General features: G+C 33.3%; 1 protein-coding gene across 1 annotated transcript in view; it reads left to right on the top strand.

Moving 5' to 3' along the window:
- Positions 1-3506: 3506 nt before the first annotated feature.
- The window catches only part of LOC136028173 (dolichol-phosphate mannosyltransferase subunit 1-like), a 35304-nt gene continuing 13354 nt past the window's right edge, over positions 3507-25456 (top strand). Inside the window, exons 1-5 of the mRNA XM_065705867.1 lie at positions 3507-3630; positions 16586-16685; positions 21048-21158; positions 23284-23474; positions 25256-25370. Of these exons, the coding sequence (XP_065561939.1) occupies positions 3521-3630; positions 16586-16685; positions 21048-21158; positions 23284-23474; positions 25256-25370 (627 nt within the window). The 5' untranslated portion in view covers positions 3507-3520. The remainder of the gene's footprint in view (positions 3631-16585; positions 16686-21047; positions 21159-23283; positions 23475-25255; positions 25371-25456) is intronic.

Here is a 25456-nt window from a genome sequence, read left to right as displayed (position 1 = left end):
GAAGATCCTCAACAAAGTTTTGGATTCAGAATTTTTTTCTGTGACACGATGCACGATGTTTCACATTTTGATAAGCTTGCAGAAGTAATCCGCAATACCAACTCAGAAGGGACACCTGGCAAGATACTATTAGATATTAGCAAGGCTAATAACGAGACCGGTCAGGGCCTAGTAGAAAGTACAGTAGGATCATCGTCAAAGAGAGAAATTCCTCGGATAAGCTAGCTTTTCAGTATTATTACTATGTAAGAGCGATGTCTGGTCAATTAAACAGAGCCCAGCAGGACATGTCTAAACTTCTTGATTGGCTTGTGCCCTATATTCCCTGACAGGCCCATAAACTAAACATTATTCAAGAACATAGTGGTAATTCATCTCTTTTGATAGTCAAACTTTTCGACATCCTTGACAAAATAATAGTGTTCTTCTCTTCTTCTACGAAGCATTTTGCCGCCCTTACAGGAAACCGTTAGTCTCCAAAACTTATCGGAAACTCGGTGAACTGCAAAGGCTGAAACAGTACAAACACTTAATTTGAAGCAATAGTTTCAATCATTTACGAAACAAAACAGATAAAGAACACTGATGCTAAGTCTAAGGGACAAGCTAGCGGCCTTCTGAAAAGGATTCTAAACTTACGAATTTATCGCCTGTCTCATCTTTATAAAAAAAAAATCATGTTCGAAGGAGAGGATATCAACATTATCGATGCAATCGAGATATTTGAAGCTATAAAGAAACTTTTTGAAAGAATATTGGAAGATGAAATGAACAATTTCATTGACAGTGCAAAAGTTTTCACCAGAACAAGAGAAGTCAATCTAGAGGAAGATTTCTTCAGACATAATCGTTGGCGACTTGAACCATCTTTTTTTGACACCCGAGTACAGAGGCAAGCCTAGATCTCAATGTATCAACTCTATAGATAACATTTTAGAATCATCATTGAAAGGTTGACAACAATTCTGGGAGATAATCTCAGAGATCGCCTTGTAAATTTTCACCCATTTTGATCCTAAGTTGAGCCTCCTTTAAAAAAAGAGCTTCAGTTGCAGATAATTAGCTAGTAACAAAGTTTTTTTTTCAAACCAAGAAATACCATCAGATCCAAATGCTTTTCAGGTCGAGCTACAAGTTCTGTTTCAGTTTTGCCATGGCACTATTTGCTTCAGAGAAGTCCTAGGTGAATGAAATTGCCGGCAACACCAGCTTAAGCAAGCCAATCGCCTTTGCAAATTGGTTGCGATAACACCTGTTGCAGTTGTTCATGACGAAAGAATATTTAGTAACCTCAAGATTGTCAAGAATTTGCTGAGAACTGCCACAGCTAATTTTTGACTAGATTCCTTATTTTTTTGGCGAATGAAAAGGACCTCACCGTTGCCATTGACTTAAACAAAAGCATCCAGCGGTGGTCGACTTTGAAGAACAGGTGAATACAAACATAGCTGTTTTTAGTTACTAATGATGTATTCTGATTTAGCTTTTTGTTTGTCTCCGCTGTAAAGTACAAATAATAGAACATATATTATAATAAATTTTCAAGAGTCATATAATGCAACATAGGCTTGAAAATTTATATTAAGAAGACTAAGTCGCTAAAATTAGGAATAAGCGAAGATGAAAAGGTGATGTTGAGCAATGAATGTTAAAAAGACTAATTCGCTAAGGCTAGGAATAAGTGAAAGTGAAAAGGTGACGTTGAGCAATGAAAAAATTGATCAGGTGGACAGCTTCACTTACCTTGATAGTATTATTAGTAAAGACGGTGGGAGAAGTGAAGTAGAAAAGTAGAAAGATAAAAGTAGAATAGCCAAGGCTCAGGATGTTTTTTTTTCACAGTTGAAAAAAAGTTTGAAAGAATAGGGATCTAGTTATGCAGACCAAGATTAGAATATTGGAAGCTACAGTGATGACAATGATCAAATATGGCTCTGGAGCATGGGCACTCCGAAAAGGCAGATAAAGCTTAGCTAGATGTTTTTCAGAGAAAGTGCTTACGTTCTGCACTGGGTATCCGGCTAACTGAAAGTGTTTCAAACAGTAGGCTGTACGAAAAATATGGTTCAATCCCGCTTTCTAAGGCTATAGAGAGAGAAAGTTTGAGTGGGCTCGGGCGTATTCTGTGGATGAAGGATTAGAGATTGTCCTTTACAGCCAATCATCTAGGGCTAAATAGAAAGCAGGTCTCTGTGGTTGGGGTAGGAGTATATCATAAAGATGATTTTAAGAAAAATGAGAATTTCCTGGGACTGTGTAAAGAACTTTGAATAGATTGGGATGGAAAGAAAGTGTGCGTAGCTCTATCGGCCTACGACAGCTTGTTGTAACGGTAAGTTGCTAGTAGCAGTAGTAGTAGTAGCATCAGTAGTAGTAGTTCACGCAGGTTAATGAATTTATGTTCACAGTAGTTCACGCAATTTCTGTTAATAATTTGGTTACGTCTAGGCCAGGGTTTTCTTTTGTTTTTAGACAGGCCATGCTATGGAACTGGTTAAATGAGGTTATTAAAATAGTAATTAAAGTCAAATTTAAAAGGGTTTTGAGAATTGAAGTGTTTTCTAAATATTATTTTGATGATTTCGATGGTTTATTCTGTTTTAAAACTCCTCCTGAGGTTATCATTAGGCTGTTTTTTTTTTATTTGTTTGTTTATCCCTCCTCCAAATAACGCTTTGGCATGTGTAGGAGCTGTGCTAATGATAATTTTTGTTTTTAATAACAGATAACTCTAACTTGCTTTTGGAACATATTGAAGGAATGTTGAAAAGGTTGGAGTAAAACTAATCCCCCACCCATTTGCTTTTTAGACGCAATCTCCTAAAACACACCTGGTTTAAAATCTTCATTTGAATTCACAAAGTTCAAAGATTTTCTAAAAAGATATTAATTAATCAATGTTCAGGAAAGGTGTGATTCATCTGAAAAAAGGAGAAATAAATCTGCTCTAATGGTTTGTGATGTGTGATTTTCTTTCTTCCCAACAATGAAAAAATGTTTTTTATGAATGATCTTTACTGGTATTAGTATCATGACTTTAAACACAAAAAATTGTCACGAGGTTAAACATTTCAAGATTCTAATTTGTATTTTACCCCATGACACTGCCTCATATTTGTAGAATACTGAAAAACTGTGTCCGAGGGTTCAGTTGTAGAAAGCTTCAGTTACACAAGGGCTCAGTTGCACGGGGGTTTAGTTGCAAGGGAGCTCAGTTGCATAGGGGCTCAGTTACAGCAGGGTTAAGTTGCATCGGGTTTTAGTTCCATAGAGGTTCAGATCCATGGGGATTCATCTACATGGGGGTTCGCTTAAATGGAATTGAGTTGCAGAGGGGGTTCAGATACAGAAGAGTTCAGTTAAATTAGGTTTAGTTGCACGAGAGTTCATTTACTCAAGGGTTCCGCTGAATGGGGTTTCAGCTACATGGGTCCAGTTTCTTGGGGTTCAGTTAGACGGTAGTTTTTTAAAAACTTCCGCAAGATTTTTATTTGACAACCCTGACATTTAAGCAAAATATATGAACCTAAATACCATGGAACACAAATACTCTGTCTTACTTCCTACCTATAATGAAAAAGAAAATCTTCCGATTATTGTTTGGCTTCTTGTCAAAACGTTTGAAGACAGGTAGTTTTGTAAAATTCTAGTTAATTGACTTCTTGCTATCTCAGAAAGGGTTTAGGCTATGAAAATGAAACTTTCAGGGATGAATCTACAAACTAAAGTATGTCCTGGGAAGGTATTTTGAAGTAACTACCTCTACTCCTTCTCCCTCTAGAAGGCCCTGACCTTTGATGACCTTTAAAAATATGTGTGTTATAAAAGTGAAACCTTGCAAAATAGATCTTCTGCTTAATTGAAGTACAACAAAATTGTTTTCAGCTTCATAAATTTGCTCAATTCCATTTTATAAGGTTTGAAAGATATGCAAATACATATCATTTTTGAAAAAAACATTGATATGGCTCAAAATTCTACTCAAATAACAGTAATGGCATTTTCAGAACTAAAGGCAGAGAAAAAGCAACTAGTAGCCTAACTGAAAATTAAGGTAAAATGTTGTTTTGTCAAAATTTCAATTGGTATAGACCTGTCATGTAGGCAAATTTCAGGGCCCTCTAGAGGGAGAAGTAGTGGAAGTGGGTACTTTAAAATACCTTCCCAAGACATTGGCTACTTTAGCCTGTAGACCCATCCCTGAAAGTTTCATTTTCCTAACCTAACCCATTTCTGAGATAGCAAGAAGTCAATCAACTTGAATTTTACCAGTAGTTTTTTTTTTTTTACTAAATTTACTTTGATGCTGATATTTCATAACATACCTAATGCATTGATGTTGTTGACTGAGGCTACCCTAGGCTACTTTAAATCAGTTTTCCAACAAAAAACCAATTCTTTTAAAAATTGGACACATAAGGCTATTCTTAATACTGCAAAAACCAAAGAAAAGTATAGCCAGTACTCTGAGGTTTTCCAGTCAATATAGTCCAATGAGCACTGTTAATGCAATTTTGCCATAACCTTGTGTAATGTGACCAAATTTAACTTTAAGCAATTCACAACAATTTTCTGGGTAAAACTCTAGTGTAACTACTTTTGGCTTAATTAGAAATAGTGTAGGCTAGGAAAATGAAACTCTCAGTAGGGTAAAGTGACCAGTAGTTGGCCACTTTGATCACTCTGCACACTTTTTGACATTTAATCTACTGTAACTTCTCTATTATACCACCTAGAAACTTGATTTTTTTGCAGTTAGAATTGCCTCTGTTTTTTGAACAAGTAGCCTAATGAATCCAAGGCCAAAAATACACTCCAGGAAGGTATTACCAAGCAACTATGTTAATCTCTTCTGATTTTAAGTCTTTGAAATTCACCTACTTGATAGGTTTATTATACCTTAATACCTTAATTTTTAGGTTATAGTTTTGGTTTTTCTGGTTTTAATCTTGAAAATGCAATTCTTATTATTTGAGTTTAGCTTTAAATCATATCTATAGGTTTTCCTAAATTTAGGAAATTATTTACAGGTCTCCAAAACCTCATAATTTGAGATTAAGCAAAGTTGTGAAGCTGAAAATACTTTTGTTGTACTTAATATAACAGAAGATCTATTTTCAAGGTTTCACTTCTAGATCACAAAGACTTTCAAAGTTTATGAAACGTCAGTGCACTGTACAGAGAGGAGGAGTGGAGGTAGATAATTCAAAATACACTCCCAGGAGATACTTTAGTCTATAGATTCACTTCCAAAATTTTCCTAATCTTACTGCTTTCTAAGATACCAAGAAGAGACAAATTAGAATTTTGCTGATTTGGAAGTCTTGCCTTTTTTTGCTAATACATAGTAGGCTAATCATTAGGAACACAGAACTATTTGAAGGAAGCCCTAAAAAGCTTTTGAAAACTTTTCCTTCCTAAAGGTACATTGATTTACCCTAACCATGTTCCCTGATAAATGAATATACAGTACACTCTATGTATTTTCATTGTGTTTTTGATCTGCAAATAGCAAATGCCTAAAATTTTCAGTTTTATTTATTTATTTAATTGAACTCCAATCTACAAAACTTAAAAATTATAGAGCATAAATAGAAAAAAGAAAAGAAGACAATACAGTAAAAGACTGAAAATAGTGATGACTTTTATTTCAATAAAAGAGAAATATCATCAAAGCCATTACTGCTATTCTTACTATTACTGCTACTTCTTTTATTCCACAAGCAAAGGGTATTAAGGTGAAGCTTTTAAGGAATATTAAGGGAGACATTAAACTAAATCAAAACAAACAATGAGCCTGTGGACTTTCAAAAAGGTGACAAAGCAACACCTGAAGAACAACTTATATTATTAATTTAGACCTTTAAAGGTAATTTGTGGGGAATTTTGCACTAGCCAGAAGGCACTATATGTATATACTTTTAATAATACCACTATAGTTAATGTAATTAATGATGCTAAAGGAATTAAGATAAACTTTTAGAGAGCATTTAGGAGTTTCAATTACAGGAAAAATAGTATGCATGCAGGTTTTCAAAAGGGCATATAAGCAATAGAAATAATATCACTCTATAATAGCTAGAAATATCATTGAAACTTTTAAAGGAGCTAATTCAATTTTAAATTATATGTTCTGTTGCCTTTTTTAGAGTAACAAGAGACTAAAGTTTAAGTTGTTTTGTGACATGGGAGCTTTATAGTTAAGGGACATAGATTGGGAGGGTTCTATTGACCAGTCTCTATAACCTTGGAGATGAAATCATTATCATGACGTTTAGGTCTGCCGAGATGGACAGATTCCCTTGGGAACGAACCAGTAGACAATAGGAACTGTACCTGTACCTTGACTCAAAGACAAACACAGTTATTGACAATAATTTTATTTTCCTTACTTCATATACAACTTCAGGTAAAATGACTCCAATGAAAGATAGCAGTATAAAGTGCATCAAAGAGTGACTACCAAAAAACTGAATTTCACTCCTAACTTTTGGTTCACCTTATATATCTGAATCAACCCGGATTTCTAAATTAAGCACTGGGTAGACTGACCTCAGAAATGTTGCAACACAACTCTTATTTTGATTATACAACATATGGCCTAACCTCCTTGCAAAGATTTATTATAACGAGGGTTTTCACCTTCAGTTTGTTGACCAGACCAGAAATAGAAATCTGGTTTCTAATTGGCTTTATTCAAAACTTTGAATCTAATTTTGGTAGTCAAAAAAGTATCATTTTTTGCTTGCAGTAAGATTTGTACCAAAGGTAAAAAGTATCATTTTATTTGCTTGCTATAAAACTTGTGCCAAAAAGCACAAATCCTATGAGATAATGAATTTACACTTTAAAATCTTTATATGTATAAGAGATTCTTATTTTAAAACCTTCTAGAGTGAATGAATGAGAGATTTGGTTTTGAGTTCTGAAAGGGGGAGGGGGGTTGCTGGTCCATATGTTACATATCCCCTATCCCGCTGTAGATTGACGCCCTCGTCAATCAGAACGTCCCCTGTCCTTAAGTTTTATCTTTCTTACAGTTTCTTATTGTTAAAATATTTTTATTTTAATTCTTTCACCACAAAAATGATTATCTAAAGAAAACGTACATACCTACACCTTGTATTGCACCTACACCTTACACTTGAATTACATTAATACATCACTTGACATGAATAAGGTTTATACGTGAATACCTGGTTTCAAAAAAATTTTTGTTTTTGTATTTATTTAGTTTTCAATTGATCCCAGGTATCCTTACAATAAAGTGTAAAATATACAACATTATATAAAAAGAATTACCACTTGTACTTTTATTAAGTTTCAACTATTCACAATTTGGCACTTTTTAATTGTTCATCACTTTGTATTTTTGGAATATTACACACCGATCACGATTCTCATGTCCTTGCCCTATTTACTGATTGAACTAATATAAATACAAATTGAACAATAAATACAAATATATGTAACATATGGACCAGCAACCCCCCTCCCCCTTTCAGAACTCAAAACCAAATCTCTCATTCATTCACTCTAGAAGGTTTTAAAATAAGAATCTCTTATACATATAAAGATTTTAAAGTGTAAATTCATTATCTCATAGGATTTGTGCTTTTTGGCACAAGTTTTATAGCAAGCAAATAAAATGATACTTTTTACCTTTGGTACAAATCTTACTGCAAGCAAAAAATGATACTTTTAGATTCTAACTTTTGAATAAAGCCAATTAGAAACCAGGTTTCTATTTCTGGTCTGGTCAACAAACAGAAGGTGAAAACCCTCGTTATAATAAACCTTTGCAAGGAGGTTAGGCCATATGTTTTATAATCAAAATAAGAGTTGTGTTGCAACATTTCAGAGGTCAGTCTACCCAGTGCTTAATTTAGAAATCCGGGTTGATTCGGGATATTTAAGGTGAACCAAAAGTTAGGAGTGAAATTCAGTTTTTTGGTAGTCACTTTTTGATGCACTTTATACTGGTATCTTTCATTGGAGTCATTTTACCTGAAGTTGTATATGAAGTAAGAAAATAAAATTATTGTCAATAATTGTGTTTGTCTTTGAGTCAAGGTATAGGTACAGTTCCTATTGTCTACTGGTTCGTTCCCAAGGGAATCTGCCCATCTCGGCAGACCTAAACGTCATGATAATGATTTCGTCTCCAAGGTTATAGAGACTGGTCAATAGAACCCTCCCAATCTATATCCCTTAACTATAAAGCTCCCATGTCACAAAACAACTTAAACTTTATAAGAAATCCATAACTTTATAAGAACCCCCCCCCCCCCGTAACATTTGGCACGGTCGTCAATAAAGACACTAAAGGAACTGTATATGCCTGACAACATGACTACCTGCTACCATAGACAAATATAATTATTTACAAATTATTTTTTGATTTTTAAGTGCATTTAATTTTACATTACTTAAGTTAAGTATAATTTTATTTCTACTTATGTATTTTTTTGTGTGTACCCCATCTTAAAGCAATTAGAATCTTCAGTAGTTAACAACAAATAAATTTTAAATGAAAACTACAATTTTATATACCGCATAGCTTCAATAATTCCTTAAAGAAAAACTGAACTAAAATAACAAATATGGCTCAGGAACAAGATGAATTATTAAAAGCGCAACAAATTATTGCAACTTCGGTAGAAATTGCAAAATCATTACCTGATTATGAAGGGGATACAGATGTAGATCAATTCAACATCCATTTAGGACAATTTGTTGAAATGACAAAAATTGACTTAAAAGTACTAAAAAACATGCTACTCTTAAGACTAAAAGGACAGGCTTTGACATTTTTAAAACAAATCGAAAATACCGTAGGAACTGAAACCACCTCGACAATTAACTCAATAGAGTTATTGCAACAGGCTTTTCAAAAGAGATTCATCGATACTAGTTCGTTGAACAGACCCAAAACGTCAGGGAATATTTAAATAAAATTAGAATCGCAACAGAAGCGCGATACGGTCCAGGTGAAGGGGAATTATATGAAAAAATAATACTAAACGTATTTAAACAGGGACTCAACCCAAAACTATATCGTCTCTTAATTTCCAAAATATCGACAACTTAGAACTGGCAGTTCAGGAGATAGAGACAGCCGTGGAAATCGATTCCATAGTCCTGCAGCATCAAAAACTATCAATAAATGCGGTAGAAAGTAAAACAGCTATAAAATCAAGAAATCCCTCTCCGCGATTTTTCTCCAGAGAATCATCGCCAAAACCGCTTTGAAATCAAATTCGAACCACCACACCTCCAAGACAAGTACGCTTTGCCCCCAATAATCAAATGAGGGCACAAGCCAATAATGAACCACTAAGGTGCTACGCCTGTAACCGGTTAGGTCACATTGCAAGAAATTGTTCTACAAACAATAATTATCGCCCGAATTTTAGGGGATCGAGCAACCATTTGTCCAGGGGGACAAACTATAATGGGTACGCCCCTAGAGGCAATCGAGGGAACACCTTTTTAACAAGAGGTAATTATCCAACCCAAAATTTCCAACGCAGTACGAATCAGTATCGCGGAGGGTATCGCGGAAGGACAAACCAACCTAACAATGGTTGGAATAGAAACACAAGAGGTAACTTTATCAGCCGACGGAACCCATATAACAACTCAACTTCAATTAATGATCAAGAAAACCAAAATAGAACTAATGAAAACTCTACACCCGAAATCTGGGAACCCCAGGGAAACGACTCAAGCCCCCAAAATTCATAGGACCAAAATTTGGTGGCAAAATAATATATAGGTCCCCGCCAGTGATTATACCATTTTTAAGTGCAAATACTAGTAATATGTTACCAGTATTTGAAAATTTTAATGCAGGAAATATTTATTTCTCAGCCCTTATAGATTCAGGGGCAACAGTAAATGTGATAAATACATCCGTATTTAACAAATTACCCAATTATATTAAACGACGAATGAGCAATATATGTCCCAATTTATCAAGTGTGACCGGACATGACCTGGATGTAAAAGGCACTGTGTACCTAACCTTGCGCAAAGATAACAGAAATTTCTATACTCGATTTATAGTTTGTAAAAATCTTCCATACGAGGCGATAATATGCGCTAACTTTTTAAAAGCCAATAAAATATTATTAGATGTAGCAAATTCAAAGTTTATCTATCCGACAATAACCAAATCAGAAATAAATAACATATAAGCAAACAAGGTAAAGGAAAACATAGGCAACATGAAGGAGTATAGAGAGAAACAAATTCAAGAAATTTCATATTTATGGAAAAAACTAGCGAATATAGAAACTCCCAGAAAAAAAACAGAAGATAATATCCTAAACTCAATAAAAGAAAGTCATAACGAAAAATATTATGGATTCGTAGTGAGAAAAACTAAAATTCCCCCTAAATCAATGCAGAGGGTCCAAATATCACAAATGTTAGAACCAGTTAATGATAAAAATGAAATTTGGGTAGCATCGCTGTCGGAAGATCTCCCGAAAAATGTAGTTTGCGAAGAACAAATTATAAATTACGAAAAGGGTGAAGGTTATATTTGGGTAACGAACACCCACGAAAACGACCTAATCACCCTAAGTAAAGGTACATGTTTAGTAGAGATACAAATAGTATCGGAATCCGATATTAATAATTGGAAAAATTCGGAAAAAAACTTAGTGAATAATATCAAAGTTGACAAAGAATATCCACTGACGAGATCTCAATTTCTTGAAAAATTCGAACTAAGTCACATAACCGATGTTTCATTAAAACAAAAATTATGCGACTTATTATGGGAATATAAAGATTTCTTTTCGACATCTGAAGACGACATAGGACTTATCCCATTTTATGAACACGCAATACAAACCACGGGGCCGCCAGTTGCAAAACAACCATACAGAATTCCTTATAAACATAAAGAATGGCTAATAAACAAAATACATGAACTCGAAAAAAATCGAATCATAAGGCCAAGCATAAGCCCAGACTCTGCCCCCGTTATTTTAGTCCCGAAAAAGAATAATGACCTTAGATTAGTGGTAGATTATAGAGCTTCAAATAAACAGGTAGTAAGTGACAAATTTCCCCTACCTAGAATAGACGAAATTCTAGATTCAATATCAAATAAAAATAAAATATTTACTTCCCTAGATTTGACACAAGGTTATCATCAAGTAAAAATAGCAGAGGCCGATGTTTTTAAAACAGCTTTTTCAACAGCAGAATGTGGTTCTTATGAATACTTAAGAGTACCATTTGGACTAAAAACCAGTTCAAGTGCATTGTGTAGACCCCTCCTTCATTTATTAAGAGGTCTAAATAACATAATCATTTTGTTGATGACGTCATAGCTATGGACAAATATACGGAAGACCATTTAGTAACCCTAGCAAAAGTGTTTGAGAAATTTAGAGAAGGCAATTTAAAATGTAGACCAGAAAAAGTAAATCTTTTTCAAACCAAACTAAAATTTTTAGGAGTAGTTGTAACACAAGGACAAATTTCCCCAGACCCTGAAAAGATAGAATCTGTTAAAAATATAAAACCCCCTCAAACAATTAAACAATTACGAGGAATCTTAGGATTAATGAGCTACTTTCGAAAATTTATAAGAAATTACGCACAAGTAGCAAAACCTCTCACGGACCTCACTAGAGGGAACCCCCAAAAAATTACGTGGTCTAAAATAGCTCAAAATTCATTAGATCATTTGAAAAAGGCTTTGACTTCAGAACCTATCTTATCTTTACCCGATTTCCAAACAGGACAATTCGTTGTTACAACGGATGCCTCAACCAAGGGGATTGGGGCGATTCTCTCCCAAATAATAAACGGGGAAGAAAAAGTTATAGCATATGCTTCGCGTACTCTTATACCTGGAGAAAGTAATTATTCTGCGACACAACTTGAATTATTATCGATTATCCACCATTTAGAAAAATTTAAACATTACTTGGTAGGACGAAAATTTAAACTACGTTCCGATCATAAAAGTCTTCAATACCTACAGACTTTCAAAAAGCCGTCCGGAATCCTCGCGAGATGGATCTTAAAAATTCAAGATTTAGATTATGAATTTGAACATCTCAAAGGAAAACAAAACGCCCCATGCGACTATCTTAGTAGGTTTCCAGATAATGCCCCCTTAAAAGATGAAAATGAAGAAATTAACACGATAAAAGAAAAACATGCTCCAAAAAATAAAAATTTAAAAATGCAGACCAATAATTTGGTAGAAGAAAAACACAAAGACAGCCCACTATCTTTAGATAATATAAAAATACATCAAAAGAAAGATAATATTTGTGCTGCGCTAATAGAATATTTCTTATATGATAAAGAGCTACCCGATGAAATGAAATCTTTTAAAAAAGAAATTGATAATTATTATTACGATTTAGATGAACAAATACTATGTAAAATAATGACCGATAGCGATAAAAGAAATCAAACTTTCATTATACCAGTGTTGCCCCAAATTTGGAAAAACCCGCTTTTGAATTTTTTCATTCTGAAGTGGGAGGTCCTCTGGGAATAGATAAGACCTTCCATAGATTAAAACAATACTTTTTCGTTGATTCAGCCTTAACAAAGTTAAAAAATTATGTTAATAATTGTGAAACATGTAATTTAAGAAAAAATCCTCAAGTCTACCCTAATCCAGGAATAGGAAGAATGCCTACGGCCCGGTTCCCCTTTGATATAGTTTCTTTTGATTTATATGGTACTAGCGGAGGACTACCCACGTCTAATGAAGGACACACCTGTGTACTGTCAGTAATTGATCACTTTTCTGGTTTCACGTTTGCTAAACCATTAAAAAAATCAAAGCGCGTATGCAACGTCAAAAGCACTTGCTAAAATATTCCTTAATTTCGGTATTTCTAATACAGTATTAAGCGATAATGGCCCTAACTTCGTGTCAAAAGTAACCAAGGATTTAATGTCTTTTCTTCAAATAAGTATATTGGTATCGAGCCCCTATCACCCCCAGGCCAATGGGAAAATCGAGAACAGACACAAACTATTCTCTAATATTTTAAGTATTTATACGAAAGAAAATCGCAGGGATTGGCACGAAACCTTACCTTATTTAACAAATGTAATTAATACAGCTTATTCCCATGTCATTCGTTATAACCCATTTTATATATTATTCGGACAAGACTTTAGAATCCCCTATAATGAAATTATAGAGTCACGACAATATTATAATGATTCTCAAGATTATAAACAAGTATTTATCAATAGAATGAGGAAAACTTATAAACTTGTAAAACAAGAGATAGAAAAATCAAAAAGGAAGCAAGAGGCAAAAAGTATTCCTAACGTCAAAGGTAAACTCGACTTCCAAGTAGGAGATTGCGTTTACTTAAAAAATGAAAACAAATCGGACGGCAAGAAGCTTTCTGGCCGATACCTAGGACCGTTAAGAATAATTAAGAGGTATGATAATAATGTTACATTTAAACTATTAAAACCAAAAACAGGAAAAACTTATAAAACCCATGTTAGTCGTATAAAAAGGGCAAAATTCCCAGAAACATGGACCCCTCAACCTTCAACGCCAAATACCTCGGAGGACGAAAATGAACCACCTCGCTCTAGACTAAGTGAACTTAAACCATTTAATTTTAAACAAGGATATTTTGAAAATAGTAGCGACGAGGAAAAATTTAATGAATTTGTAACCATGACAAATATGGTTACTCCCAAAAAAAGTACCCTCGTTACGCGGAGACGGAGGAATAGTGATTCATCTTCCAGTGAGGAGTCAGAAGCATTGGACTATACGATTTCTCCAAAGTCACAATTTTTTCCAGATAAAATTTCAACCCCTTACCCCCCAAAACGTTTCCCCGACAATTTGGTGAACCCTGTTTCACCAATAGACTGACCTCAGAAATGTTGCAACACAACTCTTATTTTGATTATACAACATATGGCCTAACCTTCTTGCAAAGATTTATTATAACGAGGGTTTTCACCTTCAGTTTGTTGACCAGACCAGAAATAGAAATCTGGTTTCTAATTGGCTTTATTCAAAAGTTTGAATCTAATTTTGGTAATCAAAAAAGTATCATTTTTTGCTTGCAGTAAGATTTGTACCAAAGGTAAAAAGTATCATTTTTTTGCTTGCTATAAAACTTGTGCCAAAAAGCACAAATCCTATGAGATAACTTTAAAATCTTTATATGTATAAGAGATTCTTATTTTAAAACCTTCTAGAGTGAATGAATGAGAGATTTGGTTTTGAGTTCTGAAAGGGGGAGGGGGGTTGCTGGTCCATATGTTACACAGCGACTATGTCTTTATAGATATTGGGCATGTAAACCCCCCACAATTATACAATCAGCCTATTATGCTTCAAAACTAAATGTTGCTTTAAAATAAATCAATAGTCATTGTGTTTATGGTTGCCAATAAGACACCTCAGCAATACATCAAGAAAAACTAGGGGTATTAAGTCGAAACTTTTTTTGAATACTACTATTACTCCTTCTGCTCTCACAATTTAAATAAATAAAAAAAATGTTTAAGTCTATCCAGGTTGTCAATAAGACCTTCTTTGGAAAAAAGAGACATTCTGTAGAGACCAGATACTATATATAGATAAAATCTTTTTGGAATGATGTTAAGTTTTATTTTCCAGGTCAACTTCAGAAGCTATAAAATTAAATTAAAATATAAATAAAATAAAAATCAAACTGCTAACTGCTATAAAATAAAAAATACTGTTTGTAAAACTCCTGAGGATAAAATATCAAAACAAAGGAGCAACCAACCATAATAAAATATTCTAATATATGATTCATATTTTTTTGTAATTAAACTAGTTCTATTACTATCAAAAACCATTCCTATTAATAACCCTATCAACCCATACATCCGTTACAATAGGCTGATGGTCAGATCCAAAAACTCATAGAGCCCTAAAATCCCCACATACCAACCAGTGGCTTACATCAACTAAAATATAATCAATTACACTGGAACTTCCAATCCCAAAATGTAAAATCAGCCCTTTCTTTATTCTTTTCCAATCTCCTTCTTATTATTTATAACTTATCAATCCCATACAAGTCTAAAGATTTACTTCCCCAACTATTCTTTTTCCACCAACTGGCCTTACTTATCCCTTTTTGTACATCTTCGAATCTTCTTGCATATTTTCATCATTCCTATGTTGTACTAAGTTAATAGATATTCCTGAGATACTGCAGACACGCCCTTTTGTCAACCTGGTTGTGTATAATGTCTTTTAATTATGTTAAATGTTCCCTAATAGCTTCAACTTAATATCCTTAGTTATTGAAGAAATATGGTAAATACATTCTCTTGAAAACCTGTATGCACATAATATATTTTGATTTAGTTCAACATCCCCCTTGTCCAGGGACGTAGCTCCAGCATTTTTATCGGGGTGGGGGTGGGACAAGAGGGTTCTACACCCAGAGAATCAAAAGGCACGGGCTATATAATAGTTTTTCTGCAAATCATTGTGGGGTGGGGGGAAAGTGCCTCTTCCCAAACGACGCCTCTGCCCTTGACATTCCTTGATAGTTTCAACTTAATGCACTTAGCAATCTATGAGATATTGCAGATATCCCTTTTTGAAGACCTGCAAACACACATTGTCTTTTAATTTAGTTCAACATCCCCTTCAGCGTTCTCTGAAAGTTTCAACTAAAAACCCTAAAATGTTACTATGATTTGGTAGATAATAGACTTTGAACTCAACGTTCTGAGGATTATCTCTAGGGGAAGCAGACTACATGACAACTGATCATCAGGTGGAGCTTTTTGACAGATATTCATGCTTTTAGGTCCCTTTTGAAGGTTATCACTGCAAAAGATGTTGCAACTAGTTAGTTCTGTTGTCTCTCCATTAATAGTTTTTTTTCAACTCAGATAAAAAGCATGTATCTGTAGAGCAGCAACTTAGCTGCCATATCAAAATGCCCCTGGAGCAACAGAGGGGGCTTTCCATGATTGTTGCTAGAGTTTGATTTTTTTATGGATCATTTTGGTAAACACTCAAGGAGAGGTGTGTCTGTTGTTGGGGCCTCAGTAAAATTGAGACAATACTTAATCATGGGTCAGGTGTAAAAAACACATATAGATAGAATAGAGCTGCTTGCAAAAAAAAAAAAATCTAGAAGAGGTGTTGAAGTTCTCCCCATTTATGAGAAGAAGTTGACCTCACTCTTCTCAATGGAATAGAGGAAGAAAGATTTAAGGAGATAGATAATCCCTTGAAAACACGAGGACTTGATTGCTATAATAGGTTCTTCTTCAAAAATAGTAATATGGATAGTTTTATATTTATCTTGGTTTATTTAGATACTCTTTAGCCTATCTGTAGTAAAGTTGATGAACCATGCACCATCTCAATCTTATTTTGTCCACAATTCTATTATTTTGGCTGATTCTTCCCTATACCAGATAATCAAGAATTGGGTGTAAATTAAAATGGCATTTGTTTGTGTCTTCAACCGTTTTTTCTTTTTTTTTTTTTTTTTTTTTTTACCAAATTCTTCATCTTATTTGCTAGGGTAGTTTTTATATAAAACTTTTTTTTTTTCAGCAAGTATGACTACGAAATTATTATCATTGACGATGGAAGTCCTGATGGAACACAGAATGCTGCAAAACAATTAGAGAAAATATATGGTTCAGATAAAATTGTAAGCTTTTATTAGAGAAACTAATGGTAATCAAATAAGTATTGTATGGCAATGTCCTTGCATAGAACAAGAAAACACGTGCTCTCTGAATAGAATTGTTCTTTAACAATAAGCATATTAAGATTTTGTTAGAATAGTGTCTTTGTTTTTTACATCTAGGCTATTTTGTCAAAATCCATCATGAACTTCGTCTTTAGTTACAGTCCTTATAATATACTTATTGGTTGTCTTATGTTTGCTATAGCTCTTTGCCTTTTTAAAAGAATAAGAATTGTATCCTATAATTTCCCTAGTACTTTTGAAATTCTGATCTTGCTTTGCAAAATGTTGTCAATTCACAAATAAGGAAATTGTATGATGTTACTCCAAGGCCCAATTTTGAGGTATAGCGTACATTGAACGACTTTCTTTTTTCTAATGTATGAACCTTAATTTTTGGGAATCAATTTACTGAGGGCTTTATATAAAGAGGTTTGGGAAACCTAGGGGTTTGTCTCAGAACAAAAAAAAAAAAAAGTCACCAAACAGTAATAATGTCTAAAAGACAATAATGTCTTTTAATTATGTTAAATGTTCATAGGAACAACATAGGAACATCAATCACTACATCATTATTCATTTTTCGTTTTTGTCTTACATTGAGCAGAAGATAGAAGAACCATTTTTGCTAAAAAAAAAAAAAAAAGGTAACAATAGATATATTTGTGCTGTGGTTTCAGTTCACGAAAATTTAGGAATGGAAATATATTTTTAAAATCTAGGAGAGGGGGGAGAGCAAACTTTCTTTTTTGTCAATTTTTTCAATGAAAATCACCCAGAAAAGAGTATTTTTAAGAAAGTTATTTTTGAGGGGGGAATCTAGGGACACATGCCCCCTGCACTTCCCCTCAAATGACACCATTGTATTTGTGCATCATTTTAAATTAATGTAACTTTTGAGAAATAGTCACTGTATACTTTTTGAGCTTATACTTAAGTATTATTTTTATAAAGCTTTTTTATTCAAGTTTTCATATTTTATTGTGAAACAATATTTTAATATTTATGCTAAGTTTGATGCTAATGTCTGTCCTAACAAAGAAAGTCTAGTTGACATATTTCATATTTATAGACATAATTCTGATAGTTTTAAGGGCATTTTGAAAAGAAATAATGAAGTCGAAATTTTGAAGAAAGTAAGATACATTTTATGGAAATAAGTATAGGCATTAACCTTCAAGTCGAACAATTCTGCAGACAGTTAATATGTAAAGCAAGTTATTCTTTAGAAAACTTGTAAATCAACTATTTTGAGTTGGTTTATTATTATTATTATTATTATTATTGTTAATCAATCCATTTTTGGCTAAAATGTGCTATTTTCCTTCCTTAATGGAATAATTCACCTCGCTCTAACTTGTTAATGAAATGCTGCCGTATTGGATTGCCCCCCCCCCCCGACGCATTTTTCAATTTTTTTTTTGTTCTTAATGTTCAACCATCTGCAAAGTATCTTATACTCTGTAAAAAACAAATTTTTAAAATCAAATGAAAATTTCAATTTCTTTAAAAAAAAGTAAGAATGAGTTGAAAAGATATTTTCCAAAAAAAAAATGTTTGTCAAAGAAAACTAATAAGCAGAACCTGGAAATCAAAATCGAAGAAAAACTATGTCAATGAATAAATGGACCCCAAAACGAAAAGAAATAAAAATGAAAAATCTCATAAAAACATAAAGATAATAGATACTTCTTTGAATGAATAGATAAAACGAGAAGAAATAAAAACAAACAGTCAAATCATATTTAAAACAAATAGAAATAACAACAAATGAAATTAGGACTACCAATCCCTTAACCCTCTAAGGCCAAAGTGTGATTTACCCCTTACTGAAACGATTTGTGTTTTGAGCACTGTGTTTTTGTTTGTTGCAAAATCGACAACAGCAAAGCCATATCGCAAGGCTAATCTGTGTTTACAAAGAAAATGCTTATTTGTAAGCCCTACCGCAATAAAACTGGGGCAAACTCTTCCCCCTCTTAAACCCTGCAAAAGGATTGAATGTCATATGCGCTTTACTGAAAAGATGTGTACTTTGAACAGTGTGTTTTTTTTTTTGCCAAAACACCAACAAAAAGGAAAATCCCGAGAATAGCCAAGAATAACCCGAGAATAACCAAGGTCGTTTTGGGTAGATCGGAGCCAATTTTCCAAAATCAAATGAAAATGACAGTAAAAACTAAAAAATAAGCCATTTAGAACCAGAAAGGTACCAAAAGGCACTTTATAGTACTATAGAGGTAAATGTGTACTATGTTGCGAAAACACCAACAACAGCAAAAAAGAAAATCCCGAGAATTATTAAGATTACAGGAAAGAAAAACAATTCTTATAATAATTTGGTTTGTGACTTTCAATTTAATTCTATTGGACTTAATTCCAATTTAATTCAATTGGAGTCAATTTTCCAAAATCAAGTGAAAATGACAGTAAAAACAAAAAAATAAGCCATTTTGTACCAGAAAGGTACTATAAAGGTACTCTATAGTTCTATAAAGGGTGATGTGTACTATGTTGCCAAAACACAAACAATAGCAAAAAAGAAAATCCCAAGAATAACCAAGATTACAGGAAAGAAAACTTTCTTATAATAATTGGTTTGTGACTTTCAATTTAATTCTATTGGATTTAATTCAATTGTAGCCAATTTTCCAAAATCATGTGAAAATGGCAGTAAAAACTAAAAAATAAGCCATTTGGTACCAGAAAGGTACTATAAAGTACTATAAGTTTACTTTATGGTACTATAAGGTAAATGTGTAAATGTTGCCAAAACACCAACAACAGCAAAAAAGAAAATCCCAACCAAGTAACCGAAGTAACCAAGATTACTGAAAAAAAAAAATCCTATAATAATTTGATTTGTGACTTTCAATTAAATTCTACTGGATTTAATTCCAAATTTATTCAATTGGAACCGATTTTCCAAAATCAAGTGAAAATGACAGTAAAAACTAAAAAATAAGCCGTTTGGTACCAGAAAGGCACTATAAAGTACTATAAAGGTAACTATACAGTACTATAAAAGTAAATGTGGAAATGTTGCCAAAACATCAACAACAGCAAAAAAAGAAAATCTCGAGAATAAACAAGACTACAGAAAAAAAAAGTTCTTAGAATAATTTGGTTTGTGACTTTCAATTTAACTCTATTATTTCAACACGGTGCTTCTTTTGTCAAAACTTGTCCTATTGATTCTATTTCATTCATATATGGGAAGTGATGACAATTTTTTAAGCAATCTGTTCAATTCTTTGGAGCAATATTTTGAGTTAATGAATCAATAAATGATTTTTAACTTTTGGCTTTATAAGCATTTGAGAATGAATATTTTATTTTTATGTATTTTAAATATATTTTGTTTTCAGTAAAGTGCAAATGATGTTCTGCTCCATAGAAGGTTTAGAGGGAAACGGTAGTCCTACTATATATTTAGTAATTAGTGTTTTAGGTTTGACTCTGTTATTAATTGTAGTTTTTTTTTCGTTCTAGGATTCATTTATTCATCCATAGTAGTATATGTTGTATTTATTTTAATTTGATTATTCATTTTAAAGTCTGTTAGTTTTGTGTTTCATTTGTTCATTCATTTTAATTTCTGTTTAGCTATATTACTTTAGTTTTCTAGTTTTAGGTTTTAAAATGGCTCACATATTTTGAAAAATACATATATATATATATATATATATATATATATATATATATATATATATATATATATATATATATATATATACTCTTTAACACATATATGGGAGAAGAACCCATATATACGCCCTGATTAGAGTAGCTGAACAGCTTGCAGCTGTAAGTTTTAAAATGATCAGGAACAAATAGTTCATTGACTTATTTCTGGATCTCCTAGCCATCCAACCCCAAAAAGACTTGTTTCTTTTGGCCAGGGAACGATCCCTGAAAGTATTGACCCAATCGGACATCAAAAATAAAACAAACCTCCCTCTCCCCCTTTTTTCTACTATAAAACAATCTGTAAAGACTTGGCAATTTACATTATTCAGGGCTCCTGCCCGAGAGACTTCGGGGCTGTGTCATTCATGGGCATGTGATTATTGGACCTTCAAAAAATCCTAAAAAAAAATATGGCCGCCTCAAAATTTTAACCCACTATAATGAGAGGTCGGGCCGGAGGCTGGCCATGCTCCAGTTTCTTTAAATAGGCAAGAGAAATTTCCATATGAATTACCTACCTTTAAAGTCTGTACAACCCTTCCCTCCCATACAAACTGGCCGAGGTAAAATAATAAAAGATTATACAGCTTGCCTCTGACTACCGGTTTTTTTACGGATTGTTTGTTTTTATAGGTTTTACGACCACGAGAAAAAAAGCTTGGCTTAGGTACTGCGTATGTCCACGGTATGAAACATGCAACTGGAGATTTCGTTATAATAATGGATGCAGACTTATCTCATCACGTAAGCGTTTTGGTGTACTTACTTGACTATTTCTACTTGAAAATGGAGAAGGGAGAGTTTTGTCAACTTGAAGGGTTGTTGTTATAGGCAAATGAAAAATTTTGAATCAATCGGCCCTAGATTATTTTTGTACTATGGCCTTTCTTTACAAATTATGTATGGTAACAAGAGTGATCTATATCATTATTCTGAGAAGGGAGATGCTTGAGGGTGTTATATTTGTGCCGTGGAGCCACATTACGGCTTGCTAGTTCTTTCTTTTGTGAAAAGCTACGGCTTGCGTAGCTTCTTTCTTAAGGAAAACTTTAGACTTCCAGAAAGTAAAAAAAAAAAAAAATCAAAGATGGACTTTGAAATTTTAATTTTTGAGTTTTTTTTTTTTTAATTCCCGTTTTCAACTCCTGGCCCTTGCGACGAGTGATTTCATTGATGTTTATTAATTGCAGTAAAATTCTATACATTTGTTTTGTAAGAAACTTCATGGATACAAAAATCAGTAGAAAAGAGAAAACAGTTAGCTAGTGGAAGACTTATTTCTTTTGTAGGCTGAATCCGTGGCAAACGTGAACTGAAACATGCAGTTATTTTATTCTTGAGATATAGTCGCATGGGTTGTATTTGTGTCCCATAGGCCACATTTGGTGCAACACTTTACATGATCTGCTCTTTCGCGATTGTACCCTAAATCAGTCTTATTTATAATTTAAGGCTATTAGTTGGGTATACCTTATTCTGTCACATTTTCAAACAGTAAAGGAACAATATCCCATGGAAATACCAAAAAAACTTTATATAGTTTTTAAAAACCAAAAAACTTTGGGTTACAAAATGCATTGTATTTGGTTTTTAAAACTTCCAACTAGGATAGTCCTTTCCCTAAGAGACCTTCGAGCTTTATGAAAATTGTTTACCTTATGCTGTCTTATGTATTTTGTCCTTTGTTCATTTGTATCTCCTTCTGGAGACTCAAGAATTTGAGAGAACATAACTAGACATTAGGTCAAAGAATCATAGAAATAATATGGTGCCGCTTCAGTCATTAAAACGCAAGGCTTTTCTTTTTGGTGGGAGATCATGTTTCTTATTTTTTTTTATTTTTGTTCTCCTTATTTCCTCAGCCAGTCCGAACTACTCCTGGACCTCAAGTGGGAGACGAATTTTAATCAGCATTTTAAGTAAAATTTAAGTTCTATATTTTTATCTATAATAGTATTTATGGTATGATCACATTTGACGCTAGTATTGTTGATAGATTCCTATTGAAACTCTTTAACTGTATACATTTACAATGGGGGTCATCCTACACATCCCGACAAATGGCTATTAATAGGACCCTCCCCCCTAAAAAACGATGTTTTTTCATAGGACCCCCCCCCCTCTCCCCAAGAAAAGGGAATAATAGGTATTAGTAGGGAATTTTGCGGTAATCTACTTCTAAATACTTCATAATTTTGATACAACCAATGAAAACTCTCAGTATACCGTGGTTTTCAAGCATGAGTAGACCTAAAAGGGTCCAGTTGGCAAAAAATTTTTATTGTTTGTGTGTTTTTGGTATTTTAATGGATTTGTAAATTTGGAATTATTTGGAATTATCATTTATTTATTTAACAAGAAATTATTTAGTAAATAATTTGTTTAATTAATATTTATTTATTTTTGCTTCGGGTATCATGATATTATGTAGTGTTATTATGTATGAAAAATTTCCCCTCTAAATGCTAAAGCGAACCTTTTAAATAGTCCAATAGCCTTTCAATCAAAAAACGTTTTATTATAGTAGGTTACATTTGTTCTATAATTCAGTCATAATTCTGGGAGCTCTTATTTTTCTTACCATTTTGACTGTCGTCCTTTTTTAGCCTATGTTAATCCCTATTTTTTAGCCCAAGTTTTCTTAAAAAAATTATTATCACTATCACTACTAATAATTTAATATCAGCTATTAAAAAAACAGCTTAACATAAACAAATCCCCTCCAAATGCTAAAGCAAGCCTTTCGAGTAGTTCAATAGTATTTCAATCAAAAGACGTTACATTGTAGTATGTTACATTTTTCTATATTTCAGTCACAACTCTGGAAGCTCTTATTTTTCTTACCATTTTAACTGTCGTTCTTTTTTAGCCTAAATTTATCCCGAAATTCATAGAAAAACAGAAGGAAAAGGACTATGATATTGTATCTGGGACTCGTTATGAAGGTGGAGGAGGAGTCTGTGGTTGGGATCTCAAACGGAAGCTTATTTCACGAGGAGCCAATTTCCTTACTCAGTTGCTTCTCCGACCTGGTGCCTCTGATTTAACGGGGAGCTTTCGGTAAGTATTTTTTGCTTAGTAAGCATCTGAACCCTTTTTGCTCATTGGTATCTGTTGGTATCATGTTTAATAATATGGGCTATAAGCTTAGCTAAAAGACTGAATTTGTGGATAATTTTTAGTGAAAACTTCTAAAGTTTGCTGAGGTCAAACATAAAGTTTAAAGCAGTAGTTATGATTGTTTTACTTATTGCTTAAGTTTCAGTATATGCGAGCTTAAAATGTATTTTAAAGCAATCACAACTTAATAAGAAAAAAAATGAAACTTTAAGCACAAAGAGCTGGGATCTTAGGGGAATAGCAATTCCCCTCGGATATTTGTAATATCTTTGTTGGCTCTCAATTTTGACACTGGTCATTAATCTATTTGAAAAAGCTTGTTTTCAAGTGTATATTACGTTCGTATTTAATATTATATTCAATAATTTAATAATGATTTATAAATATTTTATCAATATCATATTTATCAATAATTTAAGGGAGACTATCTCCCACTCCTTACACTCAGGTTTAACTTTTTTTTTGTGACAATGCTAGAAGGATCTAAGAGACTATTTAGTGTGTTTACTTAACAGAGTAAATATAAGGACTCCCTCCAACCTGGTCTTTTACCTAAAGTCTTATCAAAAATTTCTAGGAGAGGCGGTCTCTTTGGGAATTCCCCCCCCCCCCACCTTACCCACCTCTGAGGAGGGGAGCACATAAATTTAGCTTTCCCTCTTAAAAGATGATATTTCAGATGACAAAATTATAGTTTATTTCAGAATTTCTGAATTGAGAATTTGCCCTCAGAATGAAAGAATGAAAGTTGGCTTGCTTTTTAACTAAATTACTAGAATTTGAGATGTTCTTGGAACTAGGGAAAAATGAATTTTAAAGGTAAATGAATCTTAAACTAACTGAGATGGTAAATATATTTAATGGTAAAATTGTCTTTAAGGTGGTCCTTTACCACCTTGTCAGGGTTGGTGTGTTGAGAATGACACACTCTGCTTTCCTAGCAGACCCTGTAGGAATATTGTTTTAGAACATTGCTTTACAGTAAACTTGTCTTATAGAGGACTCCATAAAATTCAGATTCTTGACATCAATCATAGTATCAATACTACAGTTAATTAATTTCTCCTGATTTTATGGAAGTAGTTTAATTAGGCTTAGGAGGGTTTGTCAGACACAGTTTCCCCACACAGACATGCAAAGCGGAAATATATAATTGAGTGTTTTTTCCCGCTCCAAGCCTTAAACTATATGTGAAAATACAAGCCTGTACAGTGCATGTATGGAACTGTTTCTGAATGTATCCATGACTATAAAATACCTTCTTTGTATATCCCCCCTCTCCCCGTGAAAAAAAATCCCTGAAAGGAAATACAGGCTATGTCACTGTTTCTAGAATTTCCTTTATTTGTTGGTTAATTCATTATGATATTAATTCGCGTCAAGTGTGTGACTTGTTGCTACAAAAATGTGGTAATAATTTGATGTAAATAAAAATATTACTGAAGGGGGGGGGGAGGTAAAAACCCTATAAGAAAAGAAAACAAAACAATCAGTACAGTGTTATTGTGATAGGTTGAGTGAATAATAGAAGTTGTTGATGAAGCTATTTGAGCTTTGAATATTTTAACGAAGGTAGTGGATACTGTCTCATGTGGTAGTTTTTTCTTTCTTTTTTCTAGACTTTCCATATCATTTCTCCTTTTAAGGTTTGAATAATGGCTTAATCAGAAAGTCATTGTTTGTTTTTCTGCTTTTTTTTTCTCTCTCTCTCTTTTTTTTAGCCTCTATAAGAAATCCGTACTTGAGAAGCTCGTTGCCGAAACGAAATCCAAAGGCTATGTTTTTCAAATGGAAATGATCGTGAGAGCCCGTCAATTTGGTTTTACTATTGGAGAGGTTTGTTTTTAAGTTTCTTTCAAAGGCCAAATCAGTGTGGCACCTAAGCAAGTCTGAGCAGTCGAAAAGCCAAAATGGTTAAAGCT

Source organism: Artemia franciscana, chromosome 6 (assembly GCF_032884065.1).
Source record: "Artemia franciscana chromosome 6, ASM3288406v1, whole genome shotgun sequence".
NCBI classification, from domain to species: Eukaryota; Metazoa; Arthropoda; class Branchiopoda; order Anostraca; family Artemiidae; genus Artemia; species Artemia franciscana.
Note: the sequence above shows the minus strand (reverse complement) of the source record. Positions and strands in the feature narration are given on the sequence as shown.